This window comes from Miniopterus natalensis, chromosome 6 (genome assembly GCF_054644295.1).
Source record: "Miniopterus natalensis isolate mMinNat1 chromosome 6, mMinNat1.hap1, whole genome shotgun sequence".
NCBI classification, from domain to species: Eukaryota; Metazoa; Chordata; class Mammalia; order Chiroptera; family Miniopteridae; genus Miniopterus; species Miniopterus natalensis.
The window spans coordinates 50,068,310-50,085,810 of record NC_142086.1 but is presented as its reverse complement, the minus strand read 5'-3'; the positions used below and the strand labels follow the sequence as shown (position 1 = coordinate 50,085,810).

Below are 17,501 nucleotides of genomic sequence, written 5' to 3'. Positions count from 1 at the left end.
CCCAACTTTTTGAAATGTGTGCTTTCAATTTTCAAAAACACCATGCTGGTCAAATCAAACACATGTACAGAGGAAACAGAGCTCACAGGTAACCAGTTCTAGATAGAGCAAAGAGCCGAGTCAGATGCTGGTTCCTGACTGAGCCATCCCAGGGCATGGAGTTATTGATGCTGTAAATCCACATGCCCACCACGCACTGTCTCTCATGAGTGCAGACTACTATTTATTTTTTCAAATATATGTAGATGCTATTATGAAAAATGTCAAAGTAATTTACATGATTAACTAAATTCATAGTAGCTCTCTATAACTTCTCATTTCCCACAATGAACTGACAGTAAAAATATAACCACTATCATTTGAATCCTCATACTTTTTTTCACTGAAAAAAGTGATCCTTATATTTAGAAAAGGTTGGAAGCGATTGGACTAGGCAATTAATGCCCATATTTTTATAATTCCATGATTATATGCTGCAGAGAGGTGGGAAACTAGGCAAGGAAAAGAAGCCCCCTAAACACACCAAGAAATAAAACTCAGCACACACATGGCCATCATCATAAACTGCATGCCAACTAACTGCTAAGTTCAAGAATGAAAGCAAAATAGCCAACAATACCAGCCATATTTATTGAGCCCCTCTCAGATATTTACTGAATCATGTTTCAGGCAAGCTAAAAGAAAAGACAAAGACAGATATGTGCTAGACTATAACTGAGTTTTTATGGGGATGGGAAATGTCAGAAATCAGTCACAAATAATTACAAATTCATAACTGATCAGTGCAACTAAGCAGCCTGTGAAGCTAAGATGCCAGTTTGGGAGAAACTGACCTGTTCTGTGCCAGCCTGAAAGGCCTCCAATATTGAAAAACATTGATTTGAATGAGTTGAGATCTTATGGGTAAGTAGAAGTTAGTTTTGTGGGCTGTGGTAGGAGGGATGGGACATTCCAACAAAAGGCCTCAGTGGGAGGGGACGTGGTATTTCCAAGGAACTGAAAGACCAGTGTGGCTGAAAACAAGAGTGAGGGCCTCTGAGGTTTGAGTTGAGGCTGAAGAGGTGGTTGAAGAGGAGTAGAGCATTGAGGCCTTCTAATCATGTTCAGAATGTTTGGGTTTTAAGAGAGATTGCAACGTCCATACCTCCCATGATGCCTACCTCATAGCAGGTATGCAAGAAATATATGGTAAAACTGAAGCCATGGCAGGAGATGAAGCTGGAGAGTGAGCAGGAATTGCTGGGTCTTTGAAGGCCTAGTAAACCAGACTAAGGAGTTTAAACTTCACTTGAAGAGGGATGGGCTGGCCTAGAAGGGTTCAGGTATATTTAAAAGATGACTTAGCATGGAGAATGGATAGAAAAGATGCAAGAGTGGAAGGAGAAAACCCAGGGGGAAGATTGTTACAGTAATCCAGGAATTAGGTGGCAGTGGCCCGGCCTGGGTGGTGACGGTGGGACTGGAGAGAAGAAAACAGTCTAAAGAAAGAGGCAGGATTGACAGGCCTCGGTTCCTCTCCAGCACAGGGATAGGAAGGTGAGGGGAAAGCTCAGGGTGACTGCAAAGCTCCTGTCTTGGGCACTCCGCTGAATGGTGCTGTGGCTGCTAAGGAGGAACAGGTTTGGAGCACAGAGAGACTCCCCTTGGATAACTGATTTGGGGCATCTCTGGGACATCCAAGTGGAACTGTCCCAGAGGCAGCCAAGAGATCCAGATGGACACAGGTTTGGGAGGCAGCAGAGACACTGCTGTAAAATGGGAGGCTGGAGAAAGTGCGAGGAGAGAAGAGACAGAAGCAGTTATGGAGGGTTGGACAAAAGAATATAGGTCTGTCCTTTATGGGGACATATATGGAAGCCAGGGGAGAATTCAGGAGAGCGGCCAGCAGTGTCAACTTGGAGAAGGAATGACAAACCCAGCCCCTTGTTGTTTTGTTTTGTTTTTTCCTTTAGGTTACTGATCATAATCTGTACTTTTTTTTCTTCTTCTTCATTGTTCACCTCCTCCTAAGACTTTTAAAACAAGATGAGGGTCTGTTGCCCTTCTTGATCCTGCCTGGCAGAGGACTTGATGTACAGAGGTTCTCCAAGGTCTCTGCTGAAGGTTTGAATGGAGAATACTGCATGAATGTTTCAGAAGCAATCAGCAACGAAGGAGAAATGGCAGGTGAAGGGGGCGGGATTAATCCCCAGGGGCGGTTTCTGAGCCAGAGAGAGAAAGGGATCCAGGAGGCAGGAACAGGGGTTTGGTTGGTCTTGAATTCCACAAAGATACTTAGTAAAATCACTTCCCACCAATCCTCTTCCCCAAGAACCAGAGATTATAAAATTCCCCCCCATGAGTTCTATGTTGTCCAGGTGGGTTTGCCAATCTAGCATGTTTCCATTCCCACTGATCTTTTATTGCAGGAAAACCCATGAGTAAGTAGGCTGGAAATGAGGCTTCTCTGAGCATTCCAATTCCAAGCCTCTGAATCATGAGCAGCACTAAGATCTCAAGAAGTTATTTCATCCTCAAGAAGTTATTTCATCCCAACAACAGATTTCATAGCATGATGCCAACATGCTTCAATGCTTTAAGACAAGTCAATGTACCAACATCTGCCCTTAAAAAGGAGGGCAGCTAGACAAGTTTATTTAACAGATACTCATTTTTCAAAAGTAGTCACAGCACTAAAGAGGCATATCCCTTAGTTCACATAAAACCCAATTCAATTTATAAGTTTTGATTTCAAAGTAACTTTCTTAAGAGTACATTTTGGCCTCTTTCACTGAAAAAAAGATCTGCTCCCCATTCTCCCCACAATGGTAGACTACATTAACTATGTTCTAATTAAACATCCTAAATCTGGAATGAAAGCCACTTGGGGAAGGGGGGGAAGTGGAGGAGAGAAAGGAAAAAGCCTGTGCTTTCATAAGACTGCCCTAATTTACTTAGCATCAAGGGCCCAGTTGACCTTTAGAGAGCCTTAAATCAATCAGTTAGCTAGGCCACACCTTCTTAGTTTCAAAATGAAGACTGTGGTAAGATGTGATTTCATACAAAGGACTTTCAATAAACAAAAACCACAATCATCCAACGAATGTTTGCTCTGAGGGCTGCCAAGGCCAAATGATGGAATGAAGAGACTCTAGCCCAGGAGCCACAAGATCCATATTGGCACCTGGCTTCCAGGACAGTAAAACCACCATATTTTCCACCCTGCCCACTATTCCCACACTTCCATCACCCCCCTCAAAGTTTAGCATCACCTCATGTTTATATGCCAGCAACCAACAGAGCCTGGCATTGTGGTGGCACTCGGGTTTTAGAAAGGTACAAGGGACAGAGTTGGACTGCCTAGGTTTGAATCCAGCCTCTATCACCAGCCTGAGCAATTGACTTAACTGCTAAAGTTTCCTTATCTCTAAAGCTGTGAGGATTAAATGAGTTAATGATTCTAAAGCAATAGAACAATACCTGGCAAACAGTGAGGAAGAGTTTGCCAATATCGTTGTCATCCTTACCACCATCAGTCTGACCTTGAGCAAGTCGCTATCCACTGTGGGGTTAAATTTCCCCACCCATGAAATCATGGGGTAGATGAACTGATCTCAGGAAGATCCCCAGTGGCTTAGCTCCACTATAATGCTTTGAATCCTATTACAACTCTAAATCCTGCTCAGGCTCAGAGCTCTCAGACCCGCAGCAAGAAGGGAAGGCAGTGCTGGCTCCCCTTCAGGTCCCTGAGGCTCTCTAGCCCAAGGAGCTTCAGCTCCTCCCACCCATAGGCTGGCCCAGAGTCCTGCAGTCCACCTTCCATATTACAGACACAGAGTGTTCAGAGATGAAAATATTTGACGTGATCCCTCAAAGCTGTGGAAACAGCACAGGCGTGAGAAAAGGACACTTCAAAGAAAGAAACCAGAGAGGGGGAGATGGGACAATCAAGACAAAAGCAAACACACAGACCAAAACCACACCATACCCATGGGGTTGTTCATCTAGCATCCTTTGTCTTACAGCAATTAAGAGAACTTCAAACTACGCGGGCAGCTCTGGAGCAGCAGGCATGTTCTTACCTTGAAGCACAGCCCTCTGAGGGACAAGCCCTCCTTCAAACCCAGGCAGACCCTCCCTGGGGAGCACACTCTTCCGAGTGAAGAGTCTCAGGAAGCAGTTACTTGCTGGACATTTCCAACCTCCACTCGGACCAAAAGCAAGACCAGTGTTCAGGATGATCAAGTCCCCTTTCCTTTCTGGCCTCAGCGTCCCCTTCTGTAAAATGGAGGAGGGAGGAATTCCAGCCAACTCATTTCCAAGTTTCCTAGTGTTGTAGGCAGCAGAAGGTGTTAGACCAGTGAGGTCAGACGGGACCTGGGTTCAGCAAGCTCAGTACTTCAGTTCTGGCTAGAAAAGAATTCAGAGCCAAGAATCCAACTGTAAGAGAACATTTATTTATAAAATCACAGAGGTAGAAGAAGTAATTTGTAGAAAAAATGGGCTTAGGAACAGGTTATAGAGGCAAAGGAAGGGCCCCAGGAGCTTGGGGGTCAGGAAATTAATGGTAACGTGCGGGGGGCGGGGCGAGGGTGAAGGGAAAGGGAAGGCAGGGGTGCTCCTAGGAGGGAGAGCACTCCGGGTCCTCAGTCTTAACTAAGGGTTGCAAGGGTGGAGATTTTAGGGGAGGTCCTAGGGGAAGACCTGAATATTCAGCAGCTTTCCAGGTGTGTCTTTTCAGGGTTGTGGTCTCCACTGATTGATTGGCTGCACCAGAGCTGGGGGTCATTATTCAATGCAGCTGGTCCTGAGGTCAGCAAGGCTGGTTTTGCTGCTTTTCTGGGCCTGGAGCTGAAATACAACTGAGGCCCAAATGTTATCTCTACAGAGGAAAGGTCAGGAGGAAAGGACACCCTGGGGGCAAGGTCCCACCCAGCAACTGTCCTTTGCTAGGCACCCAGGGCTTTCTGCCCTGGTGACCTTCTGTACCTGGCCACAGTCCTTGCTCTGCTCATGTCTGTCTAACTGCCTACAACATCAGCAGCATTAAAACTATAGCATTCCCATCAATGGCTTCCACTTTGCAGGGGGAAAAGATCCTCTTTAATGAGATAAAAAAGACGGTTTAGAGTGATTTGCTATTTTCTGCCTGAACCTAGACCTCCTGAGTTCAAACCCCACTCCACCGGTAGCTCTGTGAATTTGGGCAAATTACTTAACCTCTCTGTGCTTTGGAAGTCTTGTCAGTAAATAAGAATAGGAAGAGTAACCCTTCCTGAGCGGGTTGGCATTAAGATTAATTGTTTAAATACATAAAGTATAACATACTAAGAATTGTGCCTAGTGTGGTTATTATTTTCAAAGTTACATAGTTTTCTATTCAAAGGGAACACTTGGGAGACAGTATGCTAAGACTAACACCAGCACACACACACTTGGCAGAGAGCTAGGAAGTCTAGGTTCTAGGTATCATTCTGCCCCGAAACTAGCTGTGTGTTTATGGGATGAACCAAAGCACTGCTCCTCTCCGGGTCTGTTTCCAGAGCGGGCACATAAGGTTGCCCTAAAAGTATTCAGATCAGAGGAGATACACTGGCAGCCACAGTGTTCTGTTTGACCTGCAGTTTTAGACCACATATGTTCCTTTAAGATTTGATTTTTATTCTCAGTGTTTAAAAATCTGGAGATTTTCCATAAACAACCAGATTTATCGTGTCTCTTAAAACATCTGAAGTTCTATCAGCCCTGGCCCCTTTAAGCAATGGTTCTGAAAGCGTGCGTTCTGGACCAGTAGCAGCTGTATCACCTGGAGACTGACTAGAAATACAAATTCCTGGGGCTGAATCCCAGACCTGTTCAATCAGAAACTCCAGGAGTGGTGCTGGCAATCTGTTGTAATAGCATTGCAGTGGAGGAACAGCTGGCAGGGGCTGGGAGCAGTGACCCTTTTTAGAAAAAAGATGTAGCCCTAGATGGTTTTTCTCAGTGGTTAGAGCATTGGCCCTCAGACTGAAGGGTCCCGGGTTCAATTCCAACCAAGAACATGTACCTCGGTTGCAGGCTTGATCCCCAGCCCTGGTCGGGGTGGGTGCGGAAGGCAACCAATCCATGTGTCTCTCTCACATGGATGTCCCTCCCCGCCCCCCCCACCCGGCCCCACTTCCACTCTCTCTGAAAAGCAATGGAAAAAATATCCTCAGCTGAGGATTTTTTAAAAAAAGGTAAATAGATGTAAAAGGTTATCTCACTCCCCAGTGCACGTCCCCCACTCCCAGGTGTGCCTGACTCAGACCCCAAAAACCAGTTGGCATTTACTGAGCTGCCCACCACTCTCGTTTTCCTTAAACTCTTTTTGTCCCTATTGTCCAGTCCCCAGTGGGCCTTTGGCTCACCAGCTCCTATCTAGACAGACCATCCCTTCTCACAACAGAGCTATGAGCCCCTTGGCACTGATGCCAGTAGGATTATGTCATTCCAAATCAGAGCCATAGCCTGGATGACAGCAGGCTGCATACACCAAGGGCACAGTTAAAAGAACAAACTGTTGAGTTTCCTTTATTAATCACAATCCACACAAGCAGCTGCTATAAGAACAGCTGCGGCTGCTAAAAGGATGATCTTGAAGCAGCCTAGAAAAGTGCTTAGGAGTTGAACACCAATAACAGACATGCGCAGGCTTGTAACCTATTGACTTGGTTCTTCCTCCAGATCTTCCCTGCCTCCCTCTGGGCCAGAAATCCTCCTGCTTCCACACCCTGGGACAGGGTGGGTGGGTAGGGGAGAAGGTTCTAGGTTAGCGTAACACAGATAATTTGGGGTACCTTTAAAGGACTTGAGTTTGACCCTACCTCGACCCTTTGGTGACCTTGAGTTACTTAACTTCTATTGACCATCAGTGTCTTCCTATGTTAAGACAGATACAATAATAACCTACTTCATATGGTTGTTGTGATGTCAAAATCAGATTATGCATATAAAAGTATCTGGTAAACTGTAGAGGACTAGATAAAAGGCTTATTGTTGTCCCATGAAAACTGCTGTTTGACCCATAAATGATCTAATGTAGCACTCACTGCTTCTAGCCTAGGGCTATCAGGTGAAATCAGAGAATCACATGACTACAAAGGGCCTTCTGAGGATCTGTAACCCAACCTTCCAACACCGCTTCCCTCCCCACCAATCCCTGAATGCCCTGAACAAGAGCCAAGCCAAAGGGTGGCCCCACCTGGAAAACCTTCACCTGCAAGAAGGCCACTCATTCCAAGGAAAGCGGCCCATTCTTTCCACCCCGGGCCTAATCCGAACACAGACCATTCCTCCTTGTGGAGGCCAAATGAGACTTGCTATCATTCAAGCAGCCCTGAAAGCTTGAAGCCCACCTGGGGCCTCTGCACATGCTGTCCTGTCCACCTGGAATACTCTTCCATCTAATCTTCAGGTGGCCAGGTCCTTCTTGCCCTTCCATTTCAATGTCTTTTAGAGAGGCCTTCTCGAAGGGTCTTCACTCCATCCTACCAGTTAACCTCCAACATCACACTCTGTGCTTTGTTTTTTTAATAGCACACATCCCAATTTATCCTCGTTGAATCCCCCAGAGAACAGAAGTCCTATAGACATAGTGACCTTCCTTCTCTGATTCAACACTGTGCACTTATCTAGTAATTGTATCACAGTAATTACACTAGCACATGGCAGGCACTGCAACATGTGTTGAATGAATTTATAAATGACCGAATCCTTCACCATTCTACACACATTGTAGATATACAAATACTTGTTAGAAGAAACAAAAACCTAAACAATACTTACACCAACTCCCACTACTAACTTAACTCATTTCACAAAGAGTAATCATGGCTTCTTGTGTTGAGAAAAAATATATAAAAAATAAACAAATTGAACAACAGCTCCCCATGTCAGCTTTATCCACAGTGGCACTGGCCCTAGTTATCTGTTTCTTTATCTTGTATAGAGGGAATTCATGAAAAGGCACTTAAGTGGACAAAAAAACAGATAGCTGTTTCCTGGAGAGAGGGCCTCATAATGGCATAATTATAAACTGTCCTTAAAGAAATGACTCAGCTGCCAAGTGCTTACCCAAGTCCATTGTGAAACTGACAGGGACCCTAAGAACTAGTTGGGCAGGGCCTAGCAATCAGATGTGGAGAATGCATACCTACAGGGCATGTACTTACCCATTTCATAGTCAATCAGCCTCAAGGGCTATATACCTGTGGTCAGGGGGAGGGCAGAAAAACCCAGACAGGAATGAAAGGTGCTACGCTGGCCTTGTCTGAGAATATAGACTCACCCCAGCAACCCATGAAAGATGCCTGAGGGTAAAAAAGCCTACAAAAGCTCTGGGCAGGCTGTGTGCTGCAGGAGACACTCAGATCTGGGTGGATCCTGTTCTATGACTTACTTTAGACCTCCCACTAAGTCACATCACCTCCAAGTCTCAAAACTAATCCCATCTGCAATGTGGGTTAATAGTTCCTACACAACCTTTCTCAAAGGCCTGTCCAAAGAATACCATGCCATACCAGATGTGAATATTTACTGTAATCTGTAAAGCACTGTACAAAGGTGGGTTATTGAGGGCACATGATAGTAGTTTATCATAATAAAGTATCACTATAATTTGGATTCCAGAGTAGGCATATGAACACTTGCAGGTTGGCTGATAAGCGTGTGGAACACCTCCAGGGGAAAGATGACTTATGCTTTGTCATAGCTTCTATAAGGCCCCACCTGTGGGCATGCTGGAGGCCCACGAGTACCCTAGGTGCCTATGAAAGAAAAGTCAAGGTCTATAAGAAAAGGGACATTTCCCCAAATCACTGTTTGCTCTCAGTCAACACACTATTGTAATCACTTGGGACATTTCTTAAATTGCCCTGTGGTAAGTCTTAAGGACCTTATTCTTGGAAGGCAGAAAAAACTCTGCTACCACATAAGGAGATCAGATTAAGATTTTCTTGACCCCAGCAAAGACTATATAGCATGGCTTAAAGGAAAGGGAAAAATCATAAAGAGACAATGTCAGAAAGTGCTGATTCCTTAAATACATCCTGAAATAAGCTCACACAGAAAGTCTCCTTTAAAGTGAATCAAGTCACAACACTGTGAGTACCTACTGTGTACATGACCCCAGTGGGTGCTGCAAAGATAAATGAGCCAGGGATTCTTTAACCCAGGGCATGAGAAAGAATGTGCTAAGAGATAGAAAAGGGGACCAGGTGTTAGGAAACAGAGAAAAGGTAAATTGTTTTCTCCTTGGAGAGAGAGGAAATCTTCATGAGTCAAGAGGCATTTGAGCTGGGAGAAGAAAACAAAGCAGAGATAAGGTGTCAGAGGTTGTGTTTAGAAGCTGAGACTCTTAACTACCTCTGTGACAGATATCTTGACAGGCTGGAAAAGCCAATGAATCCGAGCAAAAAACAGTGTATTTAAATGAATATGATGAAATTACACAGGACCTCAAAGAAAATAGTATTAAAACACAAAATGCATTTAAAGAATAAATTGGTGATAGAGGACCATGTGATTCATGTGATTCATGAATGCAGTAAATAAAATCCAGTAGCAAGTCTAATAGCCACCATAATTTCAAAGCAGCAATAAATGATTTTTTGAGATATCTGTAACAACTTTAATGTGAAATGAAAGTATCTGTGATTTCTGTTGGTAGCAAAAGTGAAAGACATAGGTACTACTATGCTTTGTTACCTACTTTTATAATGGAAGGAAATGCTATATTTCAGTTAGAGGTTAATGAAAATAAAGATATGGCTTCTTCTCATTCAAGTTCATAGACTCCATGCTGTTGTTTCCATGGACCCAGGTTAAGAAATGCTGATAGAGAAAACAGCCTAAGCAAAGGAAGGGAGAAATATAGTCAGTGTCACGTGACCATGCTGAACATATAAAGACACAGCGAGGAGATGACATTGAAACCCTCAGAAGTCACCAATACGAAGGTTCATCATCCTCAGTTATTAAATCACAGAATGTGCTCTAAGTTCCAGAACAGTATCTTCTTGTGGAATAAAAGAGGAATGAAAGAAGCTAGGAGAACATCTTTCCACAGGTTTCAAGTTATAGCTTCATTTTAAAAGTATGGTAGATGCGAGCATGTTGATGAATTTACCAAAGAACACATACCCAATAAGAATACTGTTAGTGAGACTTTATGCATGTAAGAATGAGTGGGTGTAAGCATGTTTATAAACACAGATGTCTAGAAAAATGTACATAAAATATTAACATATTTAGAATTTGGGAGTGATTTTACTTTCATCTTTGTATTTTCTGTAATTGGAAAATGGGCAAAAAGTGGTCCAAAAGAGGTAAGGAGACTTTATTCAGGGTCACACACACCATACAGTACAAAATAGAGCTGGTACTAGAACTCAGACATGTCCTTCCTTTGTGCTGCACAAAACTTTTCAAATTCAGAATTTAATGTTCCTGGACGCATAAGGTAGGTAGTCGTGTGCTGCACAAGGACATTTCAGTCAATGGTGGTCCCATAGTTATAATGGAGCTGAAAAATTCCTCTCACCTAGTGACGTCATAGCTGTTGTTACGTGGTAGTGCAATGCACTTCTCAAGTGTCTGCAGTGATGCTGCTGTACAGCGTTTCTAAAGCACTGTAGTGTACAGTAGTGCACAGGAAGGTCCCAGGCCTTCACATTCACTCACCACTCACTCACTGGCTCACCCCGAGCAGCTTCCTGTCTTGCAAGCTCCATTCATGGTAAGTGCCCTATACAAGTATACCACTTTTCACCTTTTAGACCATATTTTTACTGTACCTTTTCTATGTTTAGGTATGTGTAGATACACAAATACTACGGCGCTACAACTGCCTACAGTATTTAGTACAGTAACGTATATACAGATTTGAAGCCTAGGAGCAACAGGCTACCCCATCGAGCCTAGGTGTGTATAGTAGGTTATACCATCTAGATTTCTTATAAGTATACTCAATGATGTTTGCATGACAAAATCACTCAACGATGCATTTCTCAGAACAGATCCCATTGTTAAGCGACACATGACTAATTATTAGCCCCAACTTACATATTCAGAAACCGAGGCTCAAAGTTTAAGTGACTTGCCCAAAGTCACACAGCATGTAACTGGAAGAGTTAGGGCTAGAATCCAGGTCTCTTCCCACTCCTGAGGGCAATAATACTAGTGTCATTGTTAAAAGCAAGGGTTGCATTAGCCTGTCCCAGCTATGCCACTTACTTGCTTGTAAACTTAGGAAACTCCTGAATTTTTCAAATCCTATTGTTCTGCATAGTCCTTTATTTCCAAGTGTTAAATGATACGATGATGTAAAGCCCTATTACAATCTCTGATACAGGGTACCCTCTAATCATCTCAATCACTACACCTCCCCACCTCTGTCCTGGGTGGAGGACTCCAGTTCCAGGAGCCAGTAGACATATCTGCTCTTTAGGCTCAGCAGTCGGGTTCTAGTCTCAAAAGTCAAGTGGGACCGTGCTCATTGCGCTAGGAGCAGCTCTACTGAACAGGGAATGCACATCAGGTCAAACACAGGACAGGATGCCGGGGTGCTGAGCAGCCAGTTTGGGGATCCTAGGGATTCTGATTCAGTAGATCTGAAATGGGACCAGAGATTCTGAATTGTTAAAAAGCTCAAAGAGAATCTAAAGAGCTAACATTCAATGACAAGTTCTCAGCCTGACAAGAGGGAATCTAACATTTCTGCGAATATAAAAGGGTCCCAGTCTAATCTAGAGCAATGCATTATCCCATGGGCAACACGAGGACATCCGGGGAAGACCAGGATCATCAACAAATCTAGGGCTCTTCTGTCAAGGACAAAGGGCAGCAACTGCCCAGAGCCATGGAGGTGAAATGAAATCAACCCAAACTAGCAGCAAAAATAAATGTTCTGAGGGACCTCCCTGCCCTAGATGCATAATGTTGTCAGAGCTGGAATAGGCTTCACAGATGATCTTGTGCATCATACAGATACAGCACATTAGCAATTTGAACTCTAAAGAACTTATCAAGACTTGGAGGCCCACCAAGCAGTGATTCGCAATAAAGTCCCTCAATAAATAAATATTGCTGAATGAATTAAGAGAAAAGTGGCATTCAAACACCGGAAAAACAGGGCTTCAAAATGACCTAGTGTGAAGATACAGGAAGTGTCTAAAAACATGGTAGGTCCAGCATCACTCCAAAGTACCACACCGTAACTTTAGAACTTAAAAGCGGCCATGTGGTATTTATGGGCCTGAAAAGAGACAAGAGCCAGCAAAACTATATTCCTCAAGTTGGTAGCCAGAAAGGAGAGAAGGGTCTCCAAAAGCCCATATGAATTCCAGCTTGGGCTCACTATTTCGTCCTTAGGAACCTGCATACTGCTTGCAGGCAGTGTAACATTCAGTAAATATTTGTTGAATGCACGAAAGTAAGAGAGGGAAAGAACGAGATAGACAAAGAGAAACCTTCCCTGCTCCTAGAGGCTAAGCAGGCTACTGAGGGCAGCAATCCCCAGGGAGGGGCGCCTTTCTGGTTGTCTGAACCAAGAGCGAAAGAAACTGATTACTAGTACAGTGGAAGGAACACGGCCACTTGGGTTCAAATTCAAACTCTGTATGACCTTGGCATAAGAACTAGACTTCTTTGAGCCTCAGTGTCTCATCTTAAAAAGGAGATAATACTTCACCTACTTCACCTCTAAAACAGGCATGATATTTATCCTTACGAAGTTGTTGGAAGAAAATTACGTGAACTAATGGATTTGTGCAAAGTAGCTAGCACAATGGCCAGCACACAGTATGAGCTTAACAAATGACAATGCATGTTAGAATTAATCATGCCCGCTGTAGCCAGAGCTTATACTCTCCTGGGCCGCCTCTACTCATACTCCATAGTTTTTTCTGATACCAAACTGTAGATATAATTCTAGTTTAAGTTCACTAGATTTCCTAATAATGTCCATTTCTTGAAATAAATATTAAAATCATGTATACATTCTTTTTCAGTTTACAAAGTAACTTCATATTCACACATAATTCTGAAATGATGCATTACTGTTATTCATATTTAGTAGACGAAAGAACTTAAGACCGCTCAGCCAGCAAGAGGCAAAGTGGAATTGTCAGAGATTTTAACATTTTATTATAATGGCCATCATTTTCTTAACCAGAAATTCAAACAAGTCATTTTATTGTGGAATAAAATACTGCTACTCAGACGGCTCCAGAAATCACATCAGATGCTGCTTGGATCATCCTAATATTTATAGCTGATATCAGAAACAAAATCCTGAAAGAAGCAACAGTAGTACTTTTTTAAACAAAGGCCTTTCTCTGGTCTTAATGCATCTACTAGAAATAGTCTCAAGTAGGAGAGGAACATGTCAGAGTCAGGCCAATAAGTGTTTTAGCAAGATCGCTACCATTTATTAGCCATAGGGCCCTGGATGATTCTTAACCCCAGTAAATTTCAACATCCTCATCTGTGCAATGGGAAAACATTGCTCCTAAGGTTATATGACGTTCCTGGCATAGGGAAGACAAGCAGTAAATTATAGCTATCTAACAATCACACCATGGTACTGACCATTCATTCAGACTACAAGCAGTCTAAGTGATTACTTGTCTCGCTCCTGGCTTCTCTAACTTCTGCATAGCCCCTGTTCTGCAACAGGGGACACAACCAGTCTCCACCCGACCTCACCAGGGAATGAAGATAACAAAGGAGCTGGCGGAGACATTATGCAAATACTAAATATTATTAAAACATTAATGAACTCTGGCAATTTCCCTGAATCTTGATAAATGGTATGTATTATGCACTGTCAGCCTCTCACACAATCTGGGCTCTCAAATATTAACCAGATATAACAGCAATCACTCTCCTCAAAGACCAAGGTGTAGAGAAATAAGGAGTCTAGATGATTCCAGATAATACCTGTCTCCGAAAGAATCGGAATCTCTGTACAGAGAATGTCAGGACAGGCCACGGAGATTACAGTGACCACCAGCAGATTCTGATCAACTCTGCAGTCTATGCAGAGCCCAGCTTAAACAGGGCAGTGGAGTTTCTTGCTGCTGAAAGGTCACTGATTGTGACAAATGTCTACCACCACTTTGCTCTTCTGCACATAGTTGCTTCCAAACTAGAAATAACAAAAGGGGTTGGGAAGCTGAGGGGTGGAGGGGGTGGGCTTCAGTCAGGACTAACAAGCGTACATAAAGAGTGGCTGCCAATTGCCTAAAAACAGAGATAGCTCATCCACAGCTCCAGGAAAGAGGCTTGCTCTGCCATTTCATTCTGTGTGAGGGAAATAATGTTTTTAAGCTGCTGACAATCCTCAGGTACAGCTCAGAGGCAGAACAAAGCCAAGAGGATGCGCCCCTGCCCCCATAACTCCAAGAAATAAAGGCCTGGTGCCACCCCAGAGGTACCTTAACAAGCTGAGGGTCATTAAGATACCTCATTCGAATATTCATGAAAGATTCAAGGCTGTGGCAAGTGAAACAAAGTGACAAAAAGAGATTTTGGGTTTTAAGCCAAGCGAAAATCTGCTTTAGAAAAAGTAAATCCACACGGGGACCCTTGCTGTCTCCAAACCTTCAGTTGTCTAGAGCGGCCAACACCTCATTAAGGGAAAGCAAGGAACTCACAAATGAATGCAGCACCACACACAGGCAAGCTCATTTCACCATCTGCCTTCTAGTGTCCAGAGGGCAGAAGGCTTAAATGACACACTTTCCTGATTTTTCTCCTGCAGGTGAAACTATCAAATTCCCAGGGGGCAAGAAAGATGTCTTTTGCAAGGTCAACTGAGTAAAAAGGAAGAAAGGAGAATTTAGTTCACCTGTCAACACAATGCCACTCATGCCATTAAACACACTTGTAAATTAAGCACGCAGGAATAAGAGACCCTTCATACCTGGGTAAAGGCTTTGCTCAATCAGTGTATCAGCCGTGGGGTTAGCACAGAGGTTCCTGATGTGCTGGGCATTTAAACTTACCCCTCCCCACATTCTCCCATTTTCTGTTCCCAAACTATCCTGACTGGTGGTGACCCAGCATCTTTTTCCAGTGAACGACGTAGGGCAGGAAACATCGGAACTGATGCAGGGGCTATAACAACACAATGTCAGACTTCCATTATTTGTGTCAAAGAGAAAAGCCATCGTTAAGCAACTTAAATAACTGCTCTGAACCTTCTCTGTGTGTCCCCACCCTCCTGAGAATCACTGTGCTGGTTTTCAGATCTGGTACTTTGTAAGCTTGTAAGCTTCCCTCTGGAAGCTCACTCCCACCAAGTTCAGGGGTTGTGTTAAACAACAAAATCATCTTCATTTCATCTCAAGAGTGGCACGGTCAAATCAATAGAGAGCTTTTCAACCCCAAACACAATCTAGGATACACGTGGGGAGTGTGGACCAAAAGGTAAAATCCAGCCCCAAGTTTTATCACGCTTTATCCAACTTCTGAAAGCATCACTCCTGGAGTCCGCAAGTTCAATTTTATTACCCGCCACTTGGGCTGTGGGGAGGAAGAAAACCGTGGAGGGAAAAGGTACCCCACAATAGAACCGGCAGCAACAGACACAGAAATCCAAGTAGCTGTCAGGAGAAAGCCAAGAGCTCCGTCTTCCCCCTTCAATCAAAATTTCCACTGCCTGGGAAATCGGCGAGCTTGCATTTGCGGAGAGCACAGGGAGAGACCCGCGTCAGGGCAGCGCCACCCTCGGGACCCCAGTTCCGCGCGATGCTAACCGCCAGGCCACACGCTGCGCGCCGGCCACGGTGGCACCGGTGGGGCCGCGAGCTGCGAGGAGGCTCCCGCGGCGGACACTCTCACTACACCCCACAGCAGCACCCGAACCACGGGACACCCGAGGGGGGTCGGTCTCCCAGGCCAGGCTCCATTATCTCACGCCCCATTCAACCATCAGGGCGAGGACCTGCAGGTGCGGGGCCGGGGGTAGCAGCGGGCGGCATATTCCTAACCCCCCAACGCCTCCGAGGTTCGAATCTCAGGGCACCCCTCGCGGCCAGCACACAAAGAGGAGGGGCCGGCGCCCCGCGGGGCCGGGGAATTGGGAATGACGAGCTCCGCCGGAGCCCGGGGGAAGCACCGGAAATGCTTCCGACCGCTCACGGGGAAGCCGGTCTGCAGAGCGGAGCTGCGAGAACTCCGGGCGCCCAGCCTGCTCCAGAGGGTAACGAGGGAACCCCCAACAAGTTTGGCCGCCGAGGGCTCTGGCATGACAGCGCCGCGCCGCAGGACCACAGGAGCAACTTGTCGCTCGCGCGCCGAGCCAGAGCCCCAAGCTATCCCCGTGTCCGAGCTCAGGACCTGACCCGCGGAGCGGCGCTGGACAGGCGCAGGTCCGAGCCTCGGAGCCAAACCCCCGACTGCGAGGCGCCGCCGGTCCCACCTGGACCGCGCCGCTCCCAGGGGCCCCCCCACCCGTGACACCCTTCACCAGGATCCCGCCACCTGCCCGCCGGCGCTGGCCGGTGAGAAATTAACAAAAGAGCCAGTGAACGGGGGAAAGGGACCCCGAGCAAAGTATAGTGAGGTGGGGCGCTAAGGGAGCTCCACCTGCCGCGGGGAGCAGAAGCGGGACGGAGGCGGGTCGTGCCCCGGCGCCCGGCTCTGCGCAGGAAACCGAGGGGGAGGAGAGCGCGCGAGGGGGAATGGGCTCGACCCCGCTCCCATCACTCGCCCACACCTCCCCCTTTTCCTTCTTACCCAGCATGGAAAAGATGAAATCCTTGGCTGTGTGAATCTCCAGCGCTCTCTGGTCGTCGTATTCCCGCTGGTCGTGCTTCGTGAATTCTTGGATGAGTTTGTTCAATTCCTCCACCCGAGCTCCGGACCTGAAATCCAGCTCCGGGAACGTCGGCTTGTTGTTACAGCCCAGAGAGGCTGCCTTGCTGGCGGTGGGAGCCGCCATCTTCATGCAAAACGCGCCGAGCAGCAGCTCCGCGGCGGCGGCGGCACCCACCCCGCCCCCCACCCCGCCCCCCGGGGCCTCCTCCCCTCGCGGGCTCCGCGGCGGTGGCCCGGGACCGTGGGCGGGCTGGAGGGCGGGCGCCTGGGCGGGCGGTCCCGGCTCGGCGCGCTCCGGGCGTCCCGGCTTCGGAAGGAGCTGCGCTGCAGCGAGGGTGCGAGGGTGGCCCTGACACCCTTTCCTGCGGCCCCACGCCGGCCCCGGTACTGCAGGTCCTTGCCCTCCCTTGCCCCTGGCTGGCGGCGGCGACCGCGGCCGTCCGGCCGACCGGAGCCTCCTCCAGGGCTGGGAAAGTGAAGTGGAAACAATGTGAAATTCACCAGCTCTGAAATCAACAAGCTGCCGGCTCCGCGTTACCGAGCCAGCAACAGCGTCCCCATTTAAAGGGACAGCGCACCCAGTGGAGGGAGAAATAAATAAATGACCGAGGTCTGCGCGCCGATGCCACTGGGCAATCCGTGCTCCTGCCGACGTGCGAAGTGCGGACCTATTCCTT

The 17,501-nt window shown here is 46.3% G+C and overlaps 1 protein-coding gene across 1 annotated transcript in view; it reads right to left on the bottom strand.

Moving 5' to 3' along the window:
- MB21D2 (Mab-21 domain containing 2) overlaps positions 1-17,006 on the bottom strand; it is a 102,051-nt gene extending 85,045 nt beyond the window's left edge. The window contains exon 1 of the mRNA XM_087818240.1: positions 16,744-17,006. Within this exon, the coding sequence (XP_087674366.1) occupies positions 16,744-16,954 (211 nt within the window). The 5' untranslated portion in view covers positions 16,955-17,006. The remainder of the gene's footprint in view (positions 1-16,743) is intronic.
- Between the last annotated feature and the right edge of the window lie 495 nt (positions 17,007-17,501).